Source organism: Aspergillus bombycis, assembly GCF_001792695.1.
Source record: "Aspergillus bombycis strain NRRL26010 chromosome Unknown contig00032, whole genome shotgun sequence".
Lineage (NCBI taxonomy): Eukaryota > Fungi > Ascomycota > Eurotiomycetes > Eurotiales > Aspergillaceae > Aspergillus > Aspergillus bombycis.
This window is the reverse complement of record NW_019170034.1, coordinates 258,503-273,504: the sequence shown is the minus strand read 5'-3', so window position 1 is coordinate 273,504 and position 15,002 is coordinate 258,503. Positions and strand designations below refer to the sequence as shown.

General features: G+C 48.1%; 7 protein-coding genes across 7 annotated transcripts; 5 read left to right on the top strand and 2 right to left on the bottom strand.

The window, feature by feature from the left end:
* Positions 1-226: 226 nt before the first annotated feature.
* On the bottom strand, positions 227-1,312 carry ABOM_004833 (putative GTPase MTG1; the record flags this gene model as incomplete). The annotated part of the gene is made up of 2 exons (XM_022531962.1): positions 227-973; positions 1,046-1,312. The coding sequence occupies 2 exons, from the start codon at positions 1,310-1,312 to the stop codon at positions 227-229; spliced, it is 1,014 nt and encodes a 337-aa protein (XP_022390152.1).
* A 569-nt stretch (positions 1,313-1,881) lies between these two features.
* ABOM_004832 (uncharacterized protein) lies at positions 1,882-2,740 on the top strand (the record flags this gene model as incomplete). The annotated part of the gene is made up of 3 exons (XM_022531961.1): positions 1,882-2,093; positions 2,149-2,493; positions 2,548-2,740. The coding sequence occupies 3 exons, from the start codon at positions 1,882-1,884 to the stop codon at positions 2,738-2,740; spliced, it is 750 nt and encodes a 249-aa protein (XP_022390151.1).
* An 809-nt stretch (positions 2,741-3,549) lies between these two features.
* ABOM_004831 (HCO3- transporter family protein) lies at positions 3,550-6,770 on the top strand (the record flags this gene model as incomplete). The annotated part of the gene is made up of 9 exons (XM_022531960.1): positions 3,550-3,640; positions 3,699-3,748; positions 3,804-3,911; positions 3,979-4,091; positions 4,154-4,539; positions 4,596-4,878; positions 5,310-5,612; positions 5,741-5,834; positions 5,901-6,770. The coding sequence occupies 9 exons, from the start codon at positions 3,550-3,552 to the stop codon at positions 6,768-6,770; spliced, it is 2,298 nt and encodes a 765-aa protein (XP_022390154.1).
* Positions 6,771-6,799: 29 nt separating this feature from the next.
* On the top strand, positions 6,800-7,507 carry ABOM_004830 (HCO3- transporter family protein; the record flags this gene model as incomplete). The annotated part of the gene is made up of 2 exons (XM_022531959.1): positions 6,800-6,831; positions 6,889-7,507. 2 exons carry the CDS (start codon positions 6,800-6,802, stop codon positions 7,505-7,507), a joined length of 651 nt encoding a protein of 216 aa, XP_022390153.1.
* Positions 7,508-7,793: 286 nt separating this feature from the next.
* ABOM_004829 (phosphatidylinositol 3-kinase VPS34) lies at positions 7,794-10,590 on the bottom strand (the record flags this gene model as incomplete). The annotated part of the gene is made up of 2 exons (XM_022531958.1): positions 7,794-10,443; positions 10,532-10,590. The coding sequence occupies 2 exons, from the start codon at positions 10,588-10,590 to the stop codon at positions 7,794-7,796; spliced, it is 2,709 nt and encodes a 902-aa protein (XP_022390098.1).
* Positions 10,591-11,132: 542 nt separating this feature from the next.
* On the top strand, positions 11,133-12,461 carry ABOM_004828 (non-structural maintenance of chromosomes element 4 family protein; the record flags this gene model as incomplete). Its single annotated transcript, XM_022531957.1, has 3 exons — positions 11,133-11,322; positions 11,375-12,220; positions 12,277-12,461. 3 exons carry the CDS (start codon positions 11,133-11,135, stop codon positions 12,459-12,461), a joined length of 1,221 nt encoding a protein of 406 aa, XP_022390099.1.
* Positions 12,462-13,238: 777 nt separating this feature from the next.
* Positions 13,239-14,130, top strand: ABOM_004827 (uncharacterized protein; the record flags this gene model as incomplete). The annotated part of the gene is made up of 2 exons (XM_022531956.1): positions 13,239-13,371; positions 13,445-14,130. The coding sequence occupies 2 exons, from the start codon at positions 13,239-13,241 to the stop codon at positions 14,128-14,130; spliced, it is 819 nt and encodes a 272-aa protein (XP_022390102.1).
* Positions 14,131-15,002: the final 872 nt, after the last annotated feature.

Genomic DNA, 15,002 nt, shown 5'->3' with positions numbered 1-15,002 from the left:
GTGCATGGACTGGTGTACAGGCGTCCTCAACCTTTTTTTTTTGCTCAGACATTTTATTTCACACGGCGTTATGGGTGTCATTTCACATTGTGTTTTATCATATGTGTATTCGCTCCACTTTCGGATCCCTGGCTTTTCTTTTTACGCATTTGAGGAGAAGCAAAAAAGCTCAACTGATGATACCAACAAGATTCATTCTATTGTACAATGGACATACTTATTCTATTTACAGTTTCTGGGGGTGCTTCCTTGCTATCCTTTCGGCCTTGCGCGCTTGGGACATGCTGGTGCCCACTTTATCCTTCGTGCCTTCTTGACGATGACGTTCCTCTGCTTGCAGGTCATCCAGGATGAACTTCCCCAAGCCACCTGCGCGCCATTTTTGGATAAAATGCAACGCCGCAAGGTCAGTGTTCGGAATACCACCCTTGGCAAGAAGTCCAGTATGACGGGCGAAATCGTTTAGAAGAGGCATAATTTCATTAGTTGGCGGGGACCAACGCTCATATACTTGGGTATTATGCAAATTTATATGGTATAACAGATAGTCTGCTAATGTGACGGGTGAGATCACAGAGTCCTTGACGCAACCACAAAGTGCTAGTTTCAGCATTTTTTCTGCATCCGGAACGTATGGCATAAAGACACCGGGCGTGTCCAGCACGTAAACATGAGAGCCGTTCTCTCTCTCTATGATCTTGATGGGAGTTCCGATTTTCCTTGTAATACCAGGTTGGCCGCCTGTCTGCGCAGCCTTAGCTTTGCGCACACCCTGATTTCGTAGATTATTGATTAACGTCGATTTGCCGACATTTGGCATTCCGACAACCATGACTCGACATCCCACGAGTTTGTCGGGTCCTTCGGCATCATTTCGTAAATGCTTCAATATAGAACTCACATCCGGGCGGGACGAGGAACTAACAAAGAACACAGCGCTATTCTTATCGAAATTCTGGACTCTTTTCTCTGCCTATATAAAAAGCGGCAGCATAAGTATAACCCTATGTATTGTATACCTGGACCATTTAGAGTTTGAACGTACCTGTTGTTGGGCTGGTGACCCTGATTCCGCACCTAGATCCCTCTTTGTATATACTATTAATCGTCTGGTTTTCCCCAAGGCTTCTTCAAACATGGGATTGATAGATGTAACTGGTACTCTATAATCGCGGCACTCAACAACGTAGTCAATGGAGGAGAGCATATTCTGCATCTTTTTCAGACCTGCCCGATGGTGACCCAGGAAATACGACCTTGGGATGGACGTATAACTGGGGAAGGTCTGTCGGGGAATAAATTTGGCTGCCATCCTACAATAGTCTGATAGATTTTATTAGCAGTTGGGTGATATGATTGTGTACAAGCTGTTTTTTCACACATTATTCAGGGTCAATTGCGAAATAGAAACCGTTGAGAGAAACAAGACAGTTTGATATCATTCCTGGCAATATGTCTAAGATGAACGGGCGGTGAGGGAGGCGGTATTGTTGCTTTACTATTTACTTACCGTAGCATGATTGGCTAGTATTGAGCTGGCTTGAACTAGTAGATGCCTCAGGTATCTAGCAGAGGCTAGAGGGGTAGTAGGCTCCAATACCAAGTCCAAAGTGACCACCGAATACACCGAATCCACGTAAGATGAGGTAGGGTGTTCACCAAGTTGTCCGAGAAAACTATCCGGCACTATCCAACTGGTCCAGAAGGCCGTGGAGCTGACGTCATTCCACGTTTTGCGCTCCACTGGGCTCTCACTGCCACAGCATGAAAAAAAAAAAGTATATCTAAACGTTGATGTCACTCCATATTGTCAAACCTTAACATAGATCTCGGTGCACTTGTAGTGAAGGTTAGCATCGTCGAGTTTTAGAACGTCTCGTAATGTCGGATTTCAAGCTAGCCCACCGAGTTGGGCATCTTATCGTTCAACCCGCTGATCTCCAACATGATCCTCCGGAAAGTTATCTCTTCGTTCAGGACGGACTTATCGTGGCGTGCGGGGTGCTATATGCTATGTGCTACTTCTTTTGTATGCTTCGAACATACAGAGACAAGACATATCCAGGAGCGAGTTACGGGGGCATACAATACCTGTAAGTCATAAACTATCATAGACGTGAGAGTATGTATCCTAAAACGTTGCCCCAGCTGCTTGACCATGGCGTATGAGATATACTATGCATTTACCACAACGTCTACATGGTTCGAGAAGCTTGCTTTTCTTGTTTGGTTTGAATTCGACCTCGGTTTCACAGCAATCGCAATTCAGCATGCCCACAGTCCGGACCAAAGAAAGCGGCTTTCTCGGAATATGATCTGCGGCGTTGTAGCTGGGGTATTGTTCCTCTGGTGGTTAGCCAAGGTTTACCCCGATGAGCGAGAACAGATCACGGCGTACTGGACTGGCATCATTCTGCAATTTCCCATTGGTTGGCTGTGCCTGTACAGCCTGTGGAAGAACCATGACACGAGCGGTCATTCCCTTGAAATGTGGTATGTGCCCTTCCTGAACATGGTAGCGTAGAGATCTTTTACTGAATACCTCAGGCTTACTCGATATCTGGGTTGTTTCACAGCATATGGCGTCTTTTTCTGGCGCTATCTAAACGTCCCCCAAAACTGGGCGTATGTGGGGTCAGCTTGGAGTATTTGGACCATTGTATTGACTCTCATTCCGGAAACCCTTTACCCATTCGTCTATGTCTGGATCTTCAACACAAGAAAGACCAAGTCAGAATAAAGGTCTGCTATAGCTTGATGTTGTTCATGTTGTTATGTGTGTGAAATGTGGCGTCAGCTCGAAGGACATATAGCTCCGACTCCATACAGAGAATTCATCTCATGATATCTGTATATAGAATGGTTAAGTAGGACGGAGGAGTCTGGCCTGGTCTGAGATCTTTACTTGTCGGAGGAGTTATGCTGCATGGTGGGTCATTGGCGACAGCTGCAAGGGATAAATTTATGCACATATAGGTAGTAGTAGACGCTCTTCAAATAGGATATGTACCGTTCGGGAAGAGTGGTACGTTGCCTAGGTTGAAGTGACTTAAGACTACGTACTCGGGAAGCGTTTTTTTTAAAGGATTCTGGAAAATACCTCGGCTTATTATTTACCCCAACTCGACATCAATCCCTACAGACCCCTGTTCTTACCATTGGGTATTCTAGGAGTCGGACTAACTCGCCCGGGCCCAGGAATGCAATACTGGCTCCCAGTCATCCATTGCAAATCACCATCTGAGCGTCTGCCACGGAGTTGATCTCGGAGATGTTCACATCACTAATCATGATATCTACCTACTGTGATGATCCACTTCGCTGCAATGCCCCACTTTTAACAGAACACATAAGATCACATAAACATAATTCATTGCAAAGAAAGAAGGTTCAGATCATACTAGATCCACTCTTGAAACGATGGCCGTTGTGCGAATGATGGTACCTTCTCATGGAGCCCGCGGAGGCGGATTTCACTACTTAATGCAGCCGAACCCCTCGTGAGCCATTTCCGATTGTTATAGTGTGACATCCCTCGATCGCAGCAGCATGTCTTCCTCTACTGCCCTGGACAAAATCAACGTCGTCAACGACCCTCGGATCCGTCGCTGTTCTGCCACCATCAATGGCAAGACATACGGTGTGGCCTCTTGCTTCTCCTGACGTCCGGAGAAGACCTCACTAACTTGGTTGGATAGGATATCTCCTCGCCGAGCCTGAGGGCGGCTTTACTCGCACGGTCTTCTTGGTATGCCATTGAACTGGACCAATGGGACCACCGGTAGCTAACCCGTGCAATACAGATTCACGGTTTCCCAGATTTGTCCATGGGCTGGAGATACCAGATTCCTCTCTTTCTCAAATTTGGCTTCCGCGTCGTTGCTGTTGACTGTATCGGATACGGACGATCAGTAAGTCCCGGGTGACTGGATGCGCCGTATTATTTGTTCTGGACTCCTATTAATCTTATTTGTCCAGGATGCACCAACTGGCTCTCTCGACGCCTATTCCTACAAGTCGCATGCCGATGATTTGGCCGAACTTGGAAAGCAACTCGGCTGCGAGAATATCGTTCTCGCCGGTCATGACTGGTATGTTCTCACTCTCTCCAGGCTTGATGCTTCATGAGAGCACATCTAATCCTCAGAGTAAGGGGCTCGGTGATTGCCTCCCGTTTTGCTCTCTACCACCCTTCTTTCATCACCCATCTCATTCTCTTTGTTGTCCCATATCTCCCTCCATCGCCGAAATACATCGATACGGCTGATCTCGCCAAGATCGTCCCCACAGTTGGGTACCAACTGCAATTCGGCAGCGCAGAGGGCGTGGTTGAGTCCCATACTCAGGACAAGGAAGGTATCCGTGCTTTCCTCAATGGCTTGTACGGTGGGGCCACCCCTGAAGGCAAATTTGCCATGGACTCAACCAGTGGTTTCGACTTCGAGGTGGCCACTAAGCTAGGTCACACAAGATTGCTTAGTGAAGAAGAACTGCAGTACTACGTGGAGGAGTACTCGAGAAATGGGCTCCAAGGACCTTGTATGAGCATTCACTTCCATTCTATAAGGAATAGTGAAAAGCTAATGGGCTTGCAGGCAACTACTACCGTATTCGTCAGCAGAGCTGGACGGACGAGCAGTCCCTCCTGGCCCAGGGCAAAGAGGCGATCTCAATCAAGTGCCCCGTGCTCTACGTTCACGCGCTTGCTGACCTTGTGATTAACTCTGAGATGCCCAAAGCCATGGTACCCTTTGTACCAAATCTCAGTGTGAAAGAAGTCGAGGCAGGGCATTGGGCTCTGTGGCAGAAGCCAGCGGAGGTCAACGCTTTTGTGACAGAGTGGTTGCAGCAGCAGGGACTTGTTGACTCGGCCAAGCTGTAAGATGGTTGACCTTTGAATAATTCTGACTATGTTACCCTTCTTTTACGGACTATAATGCATCCGCTAGTATATCGTTAGAAGCAATGTATTAGCGATACAGGTACTATATACGAGTGTTAATTTATTTTGATTTGGCTTGGCATGAAGTCAATTTTAGTCGACAAGAAATCACCCCTCATTGGCTTACGTATCAATTTAATCCAGCTAGTTACTATAAATTTACTAGTATCTCACGTTCAACGTCACCGTCCCCACCGACTCTTTATCAAGTCTCAATCTTTACAACAGAAGCAAGTCCCTTCATAATTCACTTGATAAACCAACTGGGAATGCGATAGCAGTTCTTGTATCCAGTGTCAAATCAATAAATGTCCTTGATTTCAGCCTTCCGGCCCCGCTCTACTCGAACCTCTTCCCTTCGCCACAGGCCTCCAAGACGGCGGGATGTGCGAGAACAACGTGGCATTCATGAGTCCGGGGTTGAGGAAGGAGATGATGCACATTCCATTATAACCCCCTCAAAGCATACGCCAAAGGCATTTCGAGTCTTACGGGGCTCTGTATCGGCTGGTGGGCCCCTGCGTCCTTTTCGACTGGTGAAGCAGGATATCGTCAACCTGCGCCGCCGATATGTTTCGGACTGGACTATATTCAACCAATTGATCTTCGCTAGCGCGGTATATGTATTCTTCACTAACCTTCTCCCGGGAATTACTTTTGCCAGTGACTTGTATGTCTTGACTGGCAAGACTTGGGGAACGATTGAGGTTGTGTTTAGTACGGGACTATGTGGAATCATCTTCTCTTTGTATGATGTCTGGGAGAGTAACGAATATCGTTCAAGCTAATCGATTTCAGGTTCTCTATTCAACCGCTAACAATCCTTGGTGTTACTGGTCCTTTCTCTGTGTTAGCAGAGAATATCTATGCATTGTGTGACGAAGTTTTCAAGGTATTTCCATCAGAAGTGAACCCGCCACTTGTATTTCACCTCGACAGTATTTGATAACAATAACAGGTGCCCTTCCTTCCTTTCATGGCATGGTCCTTGATTCATGCGGCCTGGCTGCATTATATTTTAGCCATAATCAATGCACACGACTGGACTATGCGCTATGTAACAACATTCGCCACAGAAATCTTCTCTCTCCTTAACAGCATCATCTATTTTCACAAGGCTATCCAGGAGCTTGAAAGAGCACACGACACTCTCTCATTCGCCGCTTTCTTGTACGCTGTAATCGGTGCTGTCGGAACCATGCTCCTCGCCATCTTTCTCTCCACAGCCGAGAGTTGGAAGCCTTTATTCCATCGATACATCCGAATGGGGCTCACAGAGTACGCCGCCGCAATATCCATCATCATCTTCATCGCCATGCCCCATATCGGCGAATTGGCACACCTCGACAAGATGACTCTTCCCGTCAGCAACTCCTTCGAACCGACATCACCAGATCGTGACAAATTCTTCGTCGAGTTCTGGACCTTACCTGTCGGATGGGTCTTCGCCGCCATAGTTCCAGGAATTATAATCACCATCCTCTTCTTTTTCGACCACGAAGTAAGTTCCATCATATGCACAATCGACAGATACGGCACCCGCAAACCCGGCGGCTTCGCATGGGACATCATCCTGCTGGGCACAACAACCGCTCTCTGCGGAATCCTGGGCATCCCACCCGCCAACGGTCTTTTGCCCCAGGCTCCCCTGCACTCCGAATCACTAATGCATTCGGAGCGAGAACAGCGCACTGTAATTATAGATGGTGAAGAGAAAGTCGAAACCCACGAAGTCAAGCGCGTTTACGAACAGCGCTGGTCCACTTTCTTGCACGCAGGAGCTATCCTTCTTTTCGTCAGTCCGCCTTTCATGAAAGTCCTCGCTTAACGCCCACGAGTGTTCTTGCCGGTCTGTTCATGTTTATGGGTGAGCAGAGCTTGTCGGTCAAGTAAGTGCATACTCTCCAAATTTATTGTCAGAGGAGATATAGCTCATCTAATCACAGTCCTATACTATACCGAACCTTTTACCTGCTTACTCCGCCCTCTGAACTCCCGTCTTTACCATCTTCTCTTGCGAAGAAACCTGGCGATGCCGATCTTAATGACAACAGCACCCCACCACGTCCCTCCTACATCCCCATTCACCTATACACTATCCTGCAGATCGTCATCACAGTGGCTATCTTCATCGTCACCCTGACACGAGGTGCTCCTGCCTTTCCCGTTATAATCGTTGCTCTTGTTCCTTTTCGCCTACTAGTACTGAAAAACTGGTGGCCGCGCGAGGTCCTCCGCTTCGTCGATGCATGGGCCTGCCGAGAAGGTACTCCTGAGGATGATGAGGATGCGGAAGCAAAGAAGGATGAGCTTAGCGGCGATGATATCACCGGTCGTGCCGGCCAGGGCACCGAAGCAGGTGGTATCTTTTCCTCGCAGGTAGGTGAGTTCGGAAGTATGCCACCTGGTTCGCATTCCGGGACGCCAGCTGTGGTATCTAGATCCGCATCTCATCCTGGTGTAGTTGATATTGCGGATAGGAGTGACTCTGGGCAGGAGTGGGTGGAGCTGGAGTATCGAACGCGACAAGACGAGGAATTAGGTCGGTCGATCAAGGGTTGTTGATGATGTCGTTTGGCTGAACATTGAATGATTAATGATAGAGACGGACAGGGTTCAGTCATTTGAACTTTCTATAATAGATCTATAAATAGTTATGTTGACAAAGAATATTATCCCAAGTCGACTAGGGTATCTCCTATAGACAAGACCTGCGCCGATCCCATTTCCTGACTCCTAATAATACCCAATACACACAATGAATAGTGCCAATGCCTGTGTCAATAGCCCAAAGTCGAATAAAGCAGTAAATAGAATCTCCAGCGAGCGCTCGCCAGTTATCAATAATACATCATGCTCTCCAACCCTGAACAAACTCATGAAGACGGTCAATAACCACACCGAATATAGCATTCACGCTGTCACCGATGAGTTGCTCAAAATGACGAATAGCTTCCTCTTCCGTCATCTCCAGATGAAACCTCTCTTTGACCTTGAGTACCGCCTTATCCGGCTCAACGCGGATATCGGGGATATTGGCGTCGACCATTAGACTGAACAGGTTGAGGATAAGGTTTGCCGACTTGCGCAGCGTGGTGTACGCGGTGAAGCAGTATTGCTTGAATTGGAGGTAATGAGGAGACGTGGTGCCGCCCATTCCTTCGACCATTTCTTTGCATAGCTTCATCATTGGAGCGAATGGTTTGGGGTCTCGACCTAGGATGAAACCGAAGTCGGCATGGAAGAAATGGCCATCTGGGGCGAGGAGAAGATTCTCAAGATGTCTGTCGCCGACTCCAAGGAGGTATGTAATCACGCAGTATCCGGCACAGGATTTTATGTAGGTATCCATGGTCTCCTTTCGGACACCAAGTGGTTCGTTCTCATCAGGGTTGTTTTCTTGGAGATATGCAAGGACTGACCTGTGCTTGGCTGAGATTGCAGACAAGGATGCTGATGGGATGAACTGCACGGCGCCTGCCGTAGCATTGGTGGCAAGGATTCGATAGGGTGTCAGTTTAAGATCCAAATTCTCCTTTTGCAGGAGACGGTCCATTAGAATGATTATCTGTATTACGAGCTGGTCCTGGCGAAGATCATCGCCGACTTTGAACAGGATTGGATACTTCTGCCCTTCCGATGTCTTGAAGGTGATGAGGAGAGGAGACAGGGTAGATTTAAAGACATTGGTCTCGTCCGGAAAACAGCCTGTGACTGATATTTCTGGATCTAAGGGCAGCGGTAATGGAGGCTCAATGTGCACAAGCTCATTTTTAGGGTCTTTCAGGTACTTTTTGAGTTTCTCAATCTTCAGTGGCCGGTTATCTCGCGAAAACCTGAGGTCCTTGGCGATTTTGGAGAGCACAGCAACCAGCTCACCCTGGCGTAACAGCGTCTTCCGATGCCCAGGATGCACTTGTTCCAAATCAGCCATGAAATAGTATTCTACCCGAGCGAAGAGTCTGCGCTGCGTGGATAGGGTCCCGGGGCTGGTGTCATCGCATTCAACCATTAGATACCAATGGAAATAACTTCCGAGCTTAAAATTATTTGCAGCACGAGTGATCAGGAAATTAGCCAGTGACGAATCATGGGCAGCATCCTCTATGTCATTGTTGGAATTGTCCTCGTACTTTAGCGCCTGTACCAGCTGAAGGAGGTAAAGGAGAAGCTCTTCATCATCGGCCTTCCGAAGCCTTTCAACTGCATAAGAACGGACTGCTGGGTTATCAAACGTTGGCCCAAGGAGCTCCAGAGCATCATCGACATCGATTTCGGTCCACTTAGGAAGAATTTCCACCGCTTGATGTGATTCACCGGCATCGCGCCAATTAATCGACTTAACAAACTTGGTCAACGCTCGTTTCTCACGAGTTAGATAGTACCTGAAGCGCCAAACAAGGTCCTTTTCCTCGGCAGTGAGATCTTGCGTTGGCTCGTACGACAGAATGGCATTTAGTTCATCTCGGATCTTTGGATTTGGTTTCAGGTCTCGGTCCATGATGCCGGTACGGTGACTACGAATGAGTCTTCTGTGTTTGTCTTCACATGGATTGCCTGTCTGCCCAACTTCAGGGTCATATATTCTGATCACACCCTCTCCATCAGCACCTTCGATTCCGGGGCCAAAACGAACCTCCGGAGCAGGTTTCAACGCAGAGCTAGGATTGGCAGGTGCATTGTGAGGGTATGACGAGACCGGGGGCGGAGGATACTCGTGGTCAGACCAGACGACGGGGTGGTCAAAGCGTGGAAATTCGACATACAAAGTGAAGATCTCGTCGTCAAGATCCCCCTCATCCGAATCATCTCCATCGGCTCCATGGTTTCCCCGGGATTTATGCTTCGCCGACTTTAAAAGGGTGGCCCGCTTCCTTGCGGATTCTTCGGCATTAAGTTTCAACTTCTCTAGCTGACGAAAGACCATCTGGTCCATCCAATCGATGCGTGGTATCTCCCCCATTTCGTGCTTCTTGATCAGAACCTCTACTCGTTCCAGCTCTATCTCCTCGGGAGAAGGGCCCAACGGATCAGGAGCATTGGCCTTCCGCCGCTTCGTTGATGGGACAGAAGGGGTAGTTGTGGAAGAGAAACCATCGGCAGCTTTGTGGCGATATACTTTGCACTTCTGCCTCCCCATCTTCAATTTACCTTCTTCATCAAACAGGGATATTGTTGTCCCGCCGAATGGGATGTAATGGCCTTGCGCACCCTCGCCTCCAAATGGAGACAAATCCCAAATGGTTATCGCAAGCTGGCACTTATACGGGGCATCCTTGAGGGACATAGGCATCTGTAGCCATTCATTCCAAGCGCGGACTGATTTGAAGGTCCTATATGAGGTTTGCAAAGGCACCCCCAGTGGTTTCGAGTCTGACCATAGTTGTACTGTGACGAACAGATCGGAGGTGGGGTTCTGCACGGAACCGAGGTGTCGCAATTCCGGTCGCTTGAGGAGTGTAGAAAAGGGGACCTCTTTTTGCTTCCCTTCCAAAGAGCCACTGCCGAGTAATTAGTTGACTCAGAGCCCAACCTCTGCCATTACAAAGCAACCCCAAGGTCCTGGTTGAGGTTTGCGGCTTCACTTACATTTTGATTTGAATCGGAAAGTCCACCTGGGTGGAGACAGCAAATGTGAAGGCCTCCATCTTGATTCGGAGATTCCGAATCCGGCCTCATTGACGCTTGGAGTCGTTCATTACATCTATCTCTGTGAAAGAAGGGCAGCAAGAGCTCCGTCCGGGGAGATGGCAATGCGGCCTATTGATTGGCCAAGAGTCAAGAGCACTTATCGGATGACGCGGGGTCAGCTGATCCCACGTGATCTCCGTTCACAACGCGTTTGGCGCGCAGCACCGTTCAAAAGTAATAACGCTTGACGTATGATGAGATTGCTGGTGAGGCCACTATTAGCGGTCCAATTGCCCATACCCCTCTTACCCGGGTGACATTAGCTCCCTAATAATTCCTGGTGAATTATATCTTTGTCTCACCGGCCTGTCATTGTTTCGGCCCAACCCCTGTCGCGTGTTGTGTTTGGCGTACTTTCGTCGCAGTCCCGCCACTAAGCATGGCACGCATTTCACACAGCCGCAGGCTTCCAAGTCAATCTTCATCGCCAGAGCCTTCATCCGATAAAGAAAACCGCCAAAGTTCTGCACGTGTTGAAAAAAGAAGCCAAGCTCAGACCATGGCCTCCGGCGCCAATGCAAAGCGCCAGCGATTATCAAATAGAGCGTCCAATATTCAGAGCGGCACTCAGTCGCAGATAACCCCATCGCAACAGGATCGTGTTAAACAATTCTACGACCCAGACCAGGATGAAAAGGAACGAAGGCGAGTCAGGAAGGGACTCAGGGACTTGACGCGGGAGCTACATGGTAGGGTCTCACCGTACAGGACTTTAATTTCAACTTCTTGACGAGGATGTAGATTCTAGGAGCGAGTATATGCAACCTGGCAATCATGGCATTCGGGACACCATCCAAAAAGCCAACGAATACTTTCAAGAAGTTAAGCAGACCTCGGACGCTACGATCGACTCACGTCTCTTGGTCAGCGCCGCCGACCTCTCATACAAGAAGACCGCACATTTAGTCTTGGGAGATGCATCTGCAGGTATAGATGTGGACGAGTTTGTCTCTAAGTGTATATCCTTTATGCGCAGGGCTCCGGAAGATTCCCAAGCTATGATGTCGAGTACACAGCGTCGTCGTGGCCAAGCCTCAGGCCGAAGCCAAGCGGACCCCAATGATAGCGATGAGGATCAAGGAGATGCAATGAACTGGGGCTGGCTTGGGCGGTCTGCTTGCTTCCGCCATAATGCACGGCCGTCCATCTCGGGGTTCTTGCTAGGACCGTTGTCGGTACAGAAGCGTACACGGCAACTCACACAGCGAAGGGCTAGAGAGCGTATCGATCCGTCACAAGCAGTGCGACCACAGGAACTTCGGGAAGAAGACCTTGATCGACAAGAAGCGTCTAACCTTACCACCATGTGTACCAGTATCAACAAACTGCTTGCAAAAACGCAGAATGCTGGCCAGGACATGGTAGAGAGACTACTATCGCAACTGGAGGAAGAGCCCACAGACGAGATGGTGCAAGAAGTAATGGCTCAACACCATGTTGCAGATGATGGCGGTGTTCCCCTGTTTCATTTCTGCATCAATCCGAGGTCGTTTGGACAAAGCGTGGAAAATCTGTTCTACGTCAGCTTCTTGGTTCGAGATGGCACTGTTGGTATTCAGGTAGACAGTCGGCAACTGCCAACTCTACGTAGGTCTCCTTCTGGATTTCTGTCAGACTTCTTTACCTAACATCGGTCGTTACAGATGCTGCAAAGCCGTATGCCCCGAGCGAAGCCCAGAGAAAAGGGGTTCAGAAACACCAGGCTATATTCAGCCTTGATTTTGAAACCTGGCGGGACCTAATCGAGGTGTACGATATCAAGGAATCCATCATTCCTCACCGCGAAGAAGAGCAACATGAGAACACTGGGCGCGGCTGGTATGGCTAGGAATCTGCTGACGACAGTCTCTGGAGCCGGACACCTTAGTTCTTGTTATCTCTTATCTTTCCCTCTGTTGTTTAATCGTGGATACTGATGATACCCATATTGTTTTGGACATTGCAAATGAAACCTATTATTCCGTAATGGTCTTTATGACTCGTGCATGGTTCGTAAAATAGATATGCGCCTGAGTGCACGTGTTTCCAATTAGTTAACAATTTACACTTGGAATTACATAATGGTTCATAATTAGAAAAAAAAAAAATAGTTAACAACTACTAGTAGTTGGTAAGGTTAGCAAAGCAAAATAGACTTCAGTCTGTTAGCTTAGAGATACACAGTGTTCTAGACCGCAGGCCCGGCCAGCAATGCCCGGACAACACTTAATGGCCATGTGCGGTGTAGACCAAATCTGTATCGCAGTATGTAACTTCAAGTTGTCTCTTCAGTAAGCTCAAAATCTGGGTCGAGATTTTCCAGGTACCAAAATCTATGATTGGAGGAGCAAGTTGAATCTTTTCTGCATGGCCTTAGGCTACCAACCTACCTCCTGCCGGGCCCCGCGCTATGTTGACGTCACAATCAGTTGTCAAGCTGTTTCAGCCACAAGTCCAGATTCCTGTGCTTAATTAATTAATTGATTACTGAACGAACATCTCAGAGCATGTGAGCCCACGAACATCTTGCTTGCCGGTAGTGGCCACAGTCTCGATAAGTCTCTCAACTCCCCATCGCGACAATCACCTCCTGATCATTGTCGCCTGAAAACGTATATCCTCAGTCATGGCTCCCCAACTATTTCCCAAGAACCCATCCGAGGTGATGGTAATCCGCAATGTGACTTCGGACGTGATAACCATGAGTTTGCCATTCGCGAGATTTGGACATTTAAAGTTCGGCGGACGAGGAACTCTAGGTACGTATCCATAGCCAAGAATCGATTCTTAACCGGCAAAGATTGCGCAAAGAATATCTAACACCTCCTACAGTCAAGTTGGCATCCGGCGCTATCGCTGTGTTCTCCCCTGTTTCCCTTACGCCGGAGGTCCGTGAAGCCGTCTCAAGTCTAGGCGGTCATCTCAAGTACATCGCAGCACCGGACCTCGAGCACCATATCAATATCACATCGTGGAAAGAGGCGTACCCAGACGCCGAAATAATCGCGCCCGAAGGCCTCTACGAGAAGCGGCAATCCAATCCTGAATACAAGGATGCGCCGTTCCAACACGTGTTCCGCAAGGAGAACCATGGCCAGCAGAAAATCTCCGAAGAGTTTGACTCAGAGTTTGAGACCGAATACGTGTACGGACATCCGTCACGGGAGCTCGTGTTTCTGCATAAGCGATCGCGCACGCTCATCGAGGCGGATCTCTTATTTAATCTACCCGCAAGGGAGCAGTATTCGAAGACAGGTGAAAGCGCCACTTCGGGGCTCCTTACCAAGATTATCAGCCCGTTGCTGTCGACTAATGCGCCTGCAACATGGCAGAAGAGGTTTGTGTGGTATATACTATCGAGTGGCGACCGGAAGGCGTTTAATGAATCAGTACGGCGCATTGATAAGTGGGATTTTAATCGGCTGATTCCCTGCCACGGAGATGTGGTTGAGAGTGGGGCTAAGGGAGTATTCCGGACAGTGATGGAATGGCATTTGGAAGGGAGAAAGAATATCTGATTGCCTCTCTTTGATGTCAGTCAGTTTGCTCTACTACTGTGTTCTATACTCGCTGTGTTCTATACTCGTTATGTGTTGATGCGGGCATCAGACTGTACTACTATTGACATGGAATAATCAATGTAATTGCATCATACCACACGCTATTATTCCTCTGAAATTCTGGGAACAAAATAAGTTGAGAGAACTAGAACCTTGGCAGGCTATCACTCAAGTAATTAAAGTGGAAACCGGAAAACAGAGGAAAGAAGAAGAAAAAAGGAACTGATCCGTAGGGCCGACGACAATGTGGCGGTCAGATGATCTTCAGGCTACCATTACTGTGCATGACGTCACATCAGCCACAATCTTCAGGCTTCCTTTAGTCTGTTCGTCCCGTACATCTGGTAGTATTGAACGCAGGAAAAGATAAAAGAGGGAAGGAAGAAAAATAAGAAGGAGGATCCCGAGAAAACACCATGTTGCAAAACTTGAGATTCTATGTAAATTTCTTTCCATGGTAAGGATATGGAGCTATTGAACCCTTCCAGGCATAGACTAGATATAGAGTGCGATAGATAGTGGGTAAAGTGGATAGCTGCGGTATGGTTTACATGCTGTTTTCTGCTTGGTGATGGACATGGTGGAGTACCCTTTCAGCCTTAGCTTGCAATTAGCCCTGTTGATTTACTAACAACTAATTTGTTGAAGGTAATGATTTTCCGGGATTTCCGAAGTTGTTCCCTTGCGTTTTGAGGGTAGTTACGGAAATTGAAAAAAGTGGAAGGAAAGAACGGTAATTATTACCCCAATAGAGGTGGTATATTGCGCCACGTTTGGGACCTGTAAACCGTGATGTCAGAGTATACTGTACAACCTCAACTATAGTCAAA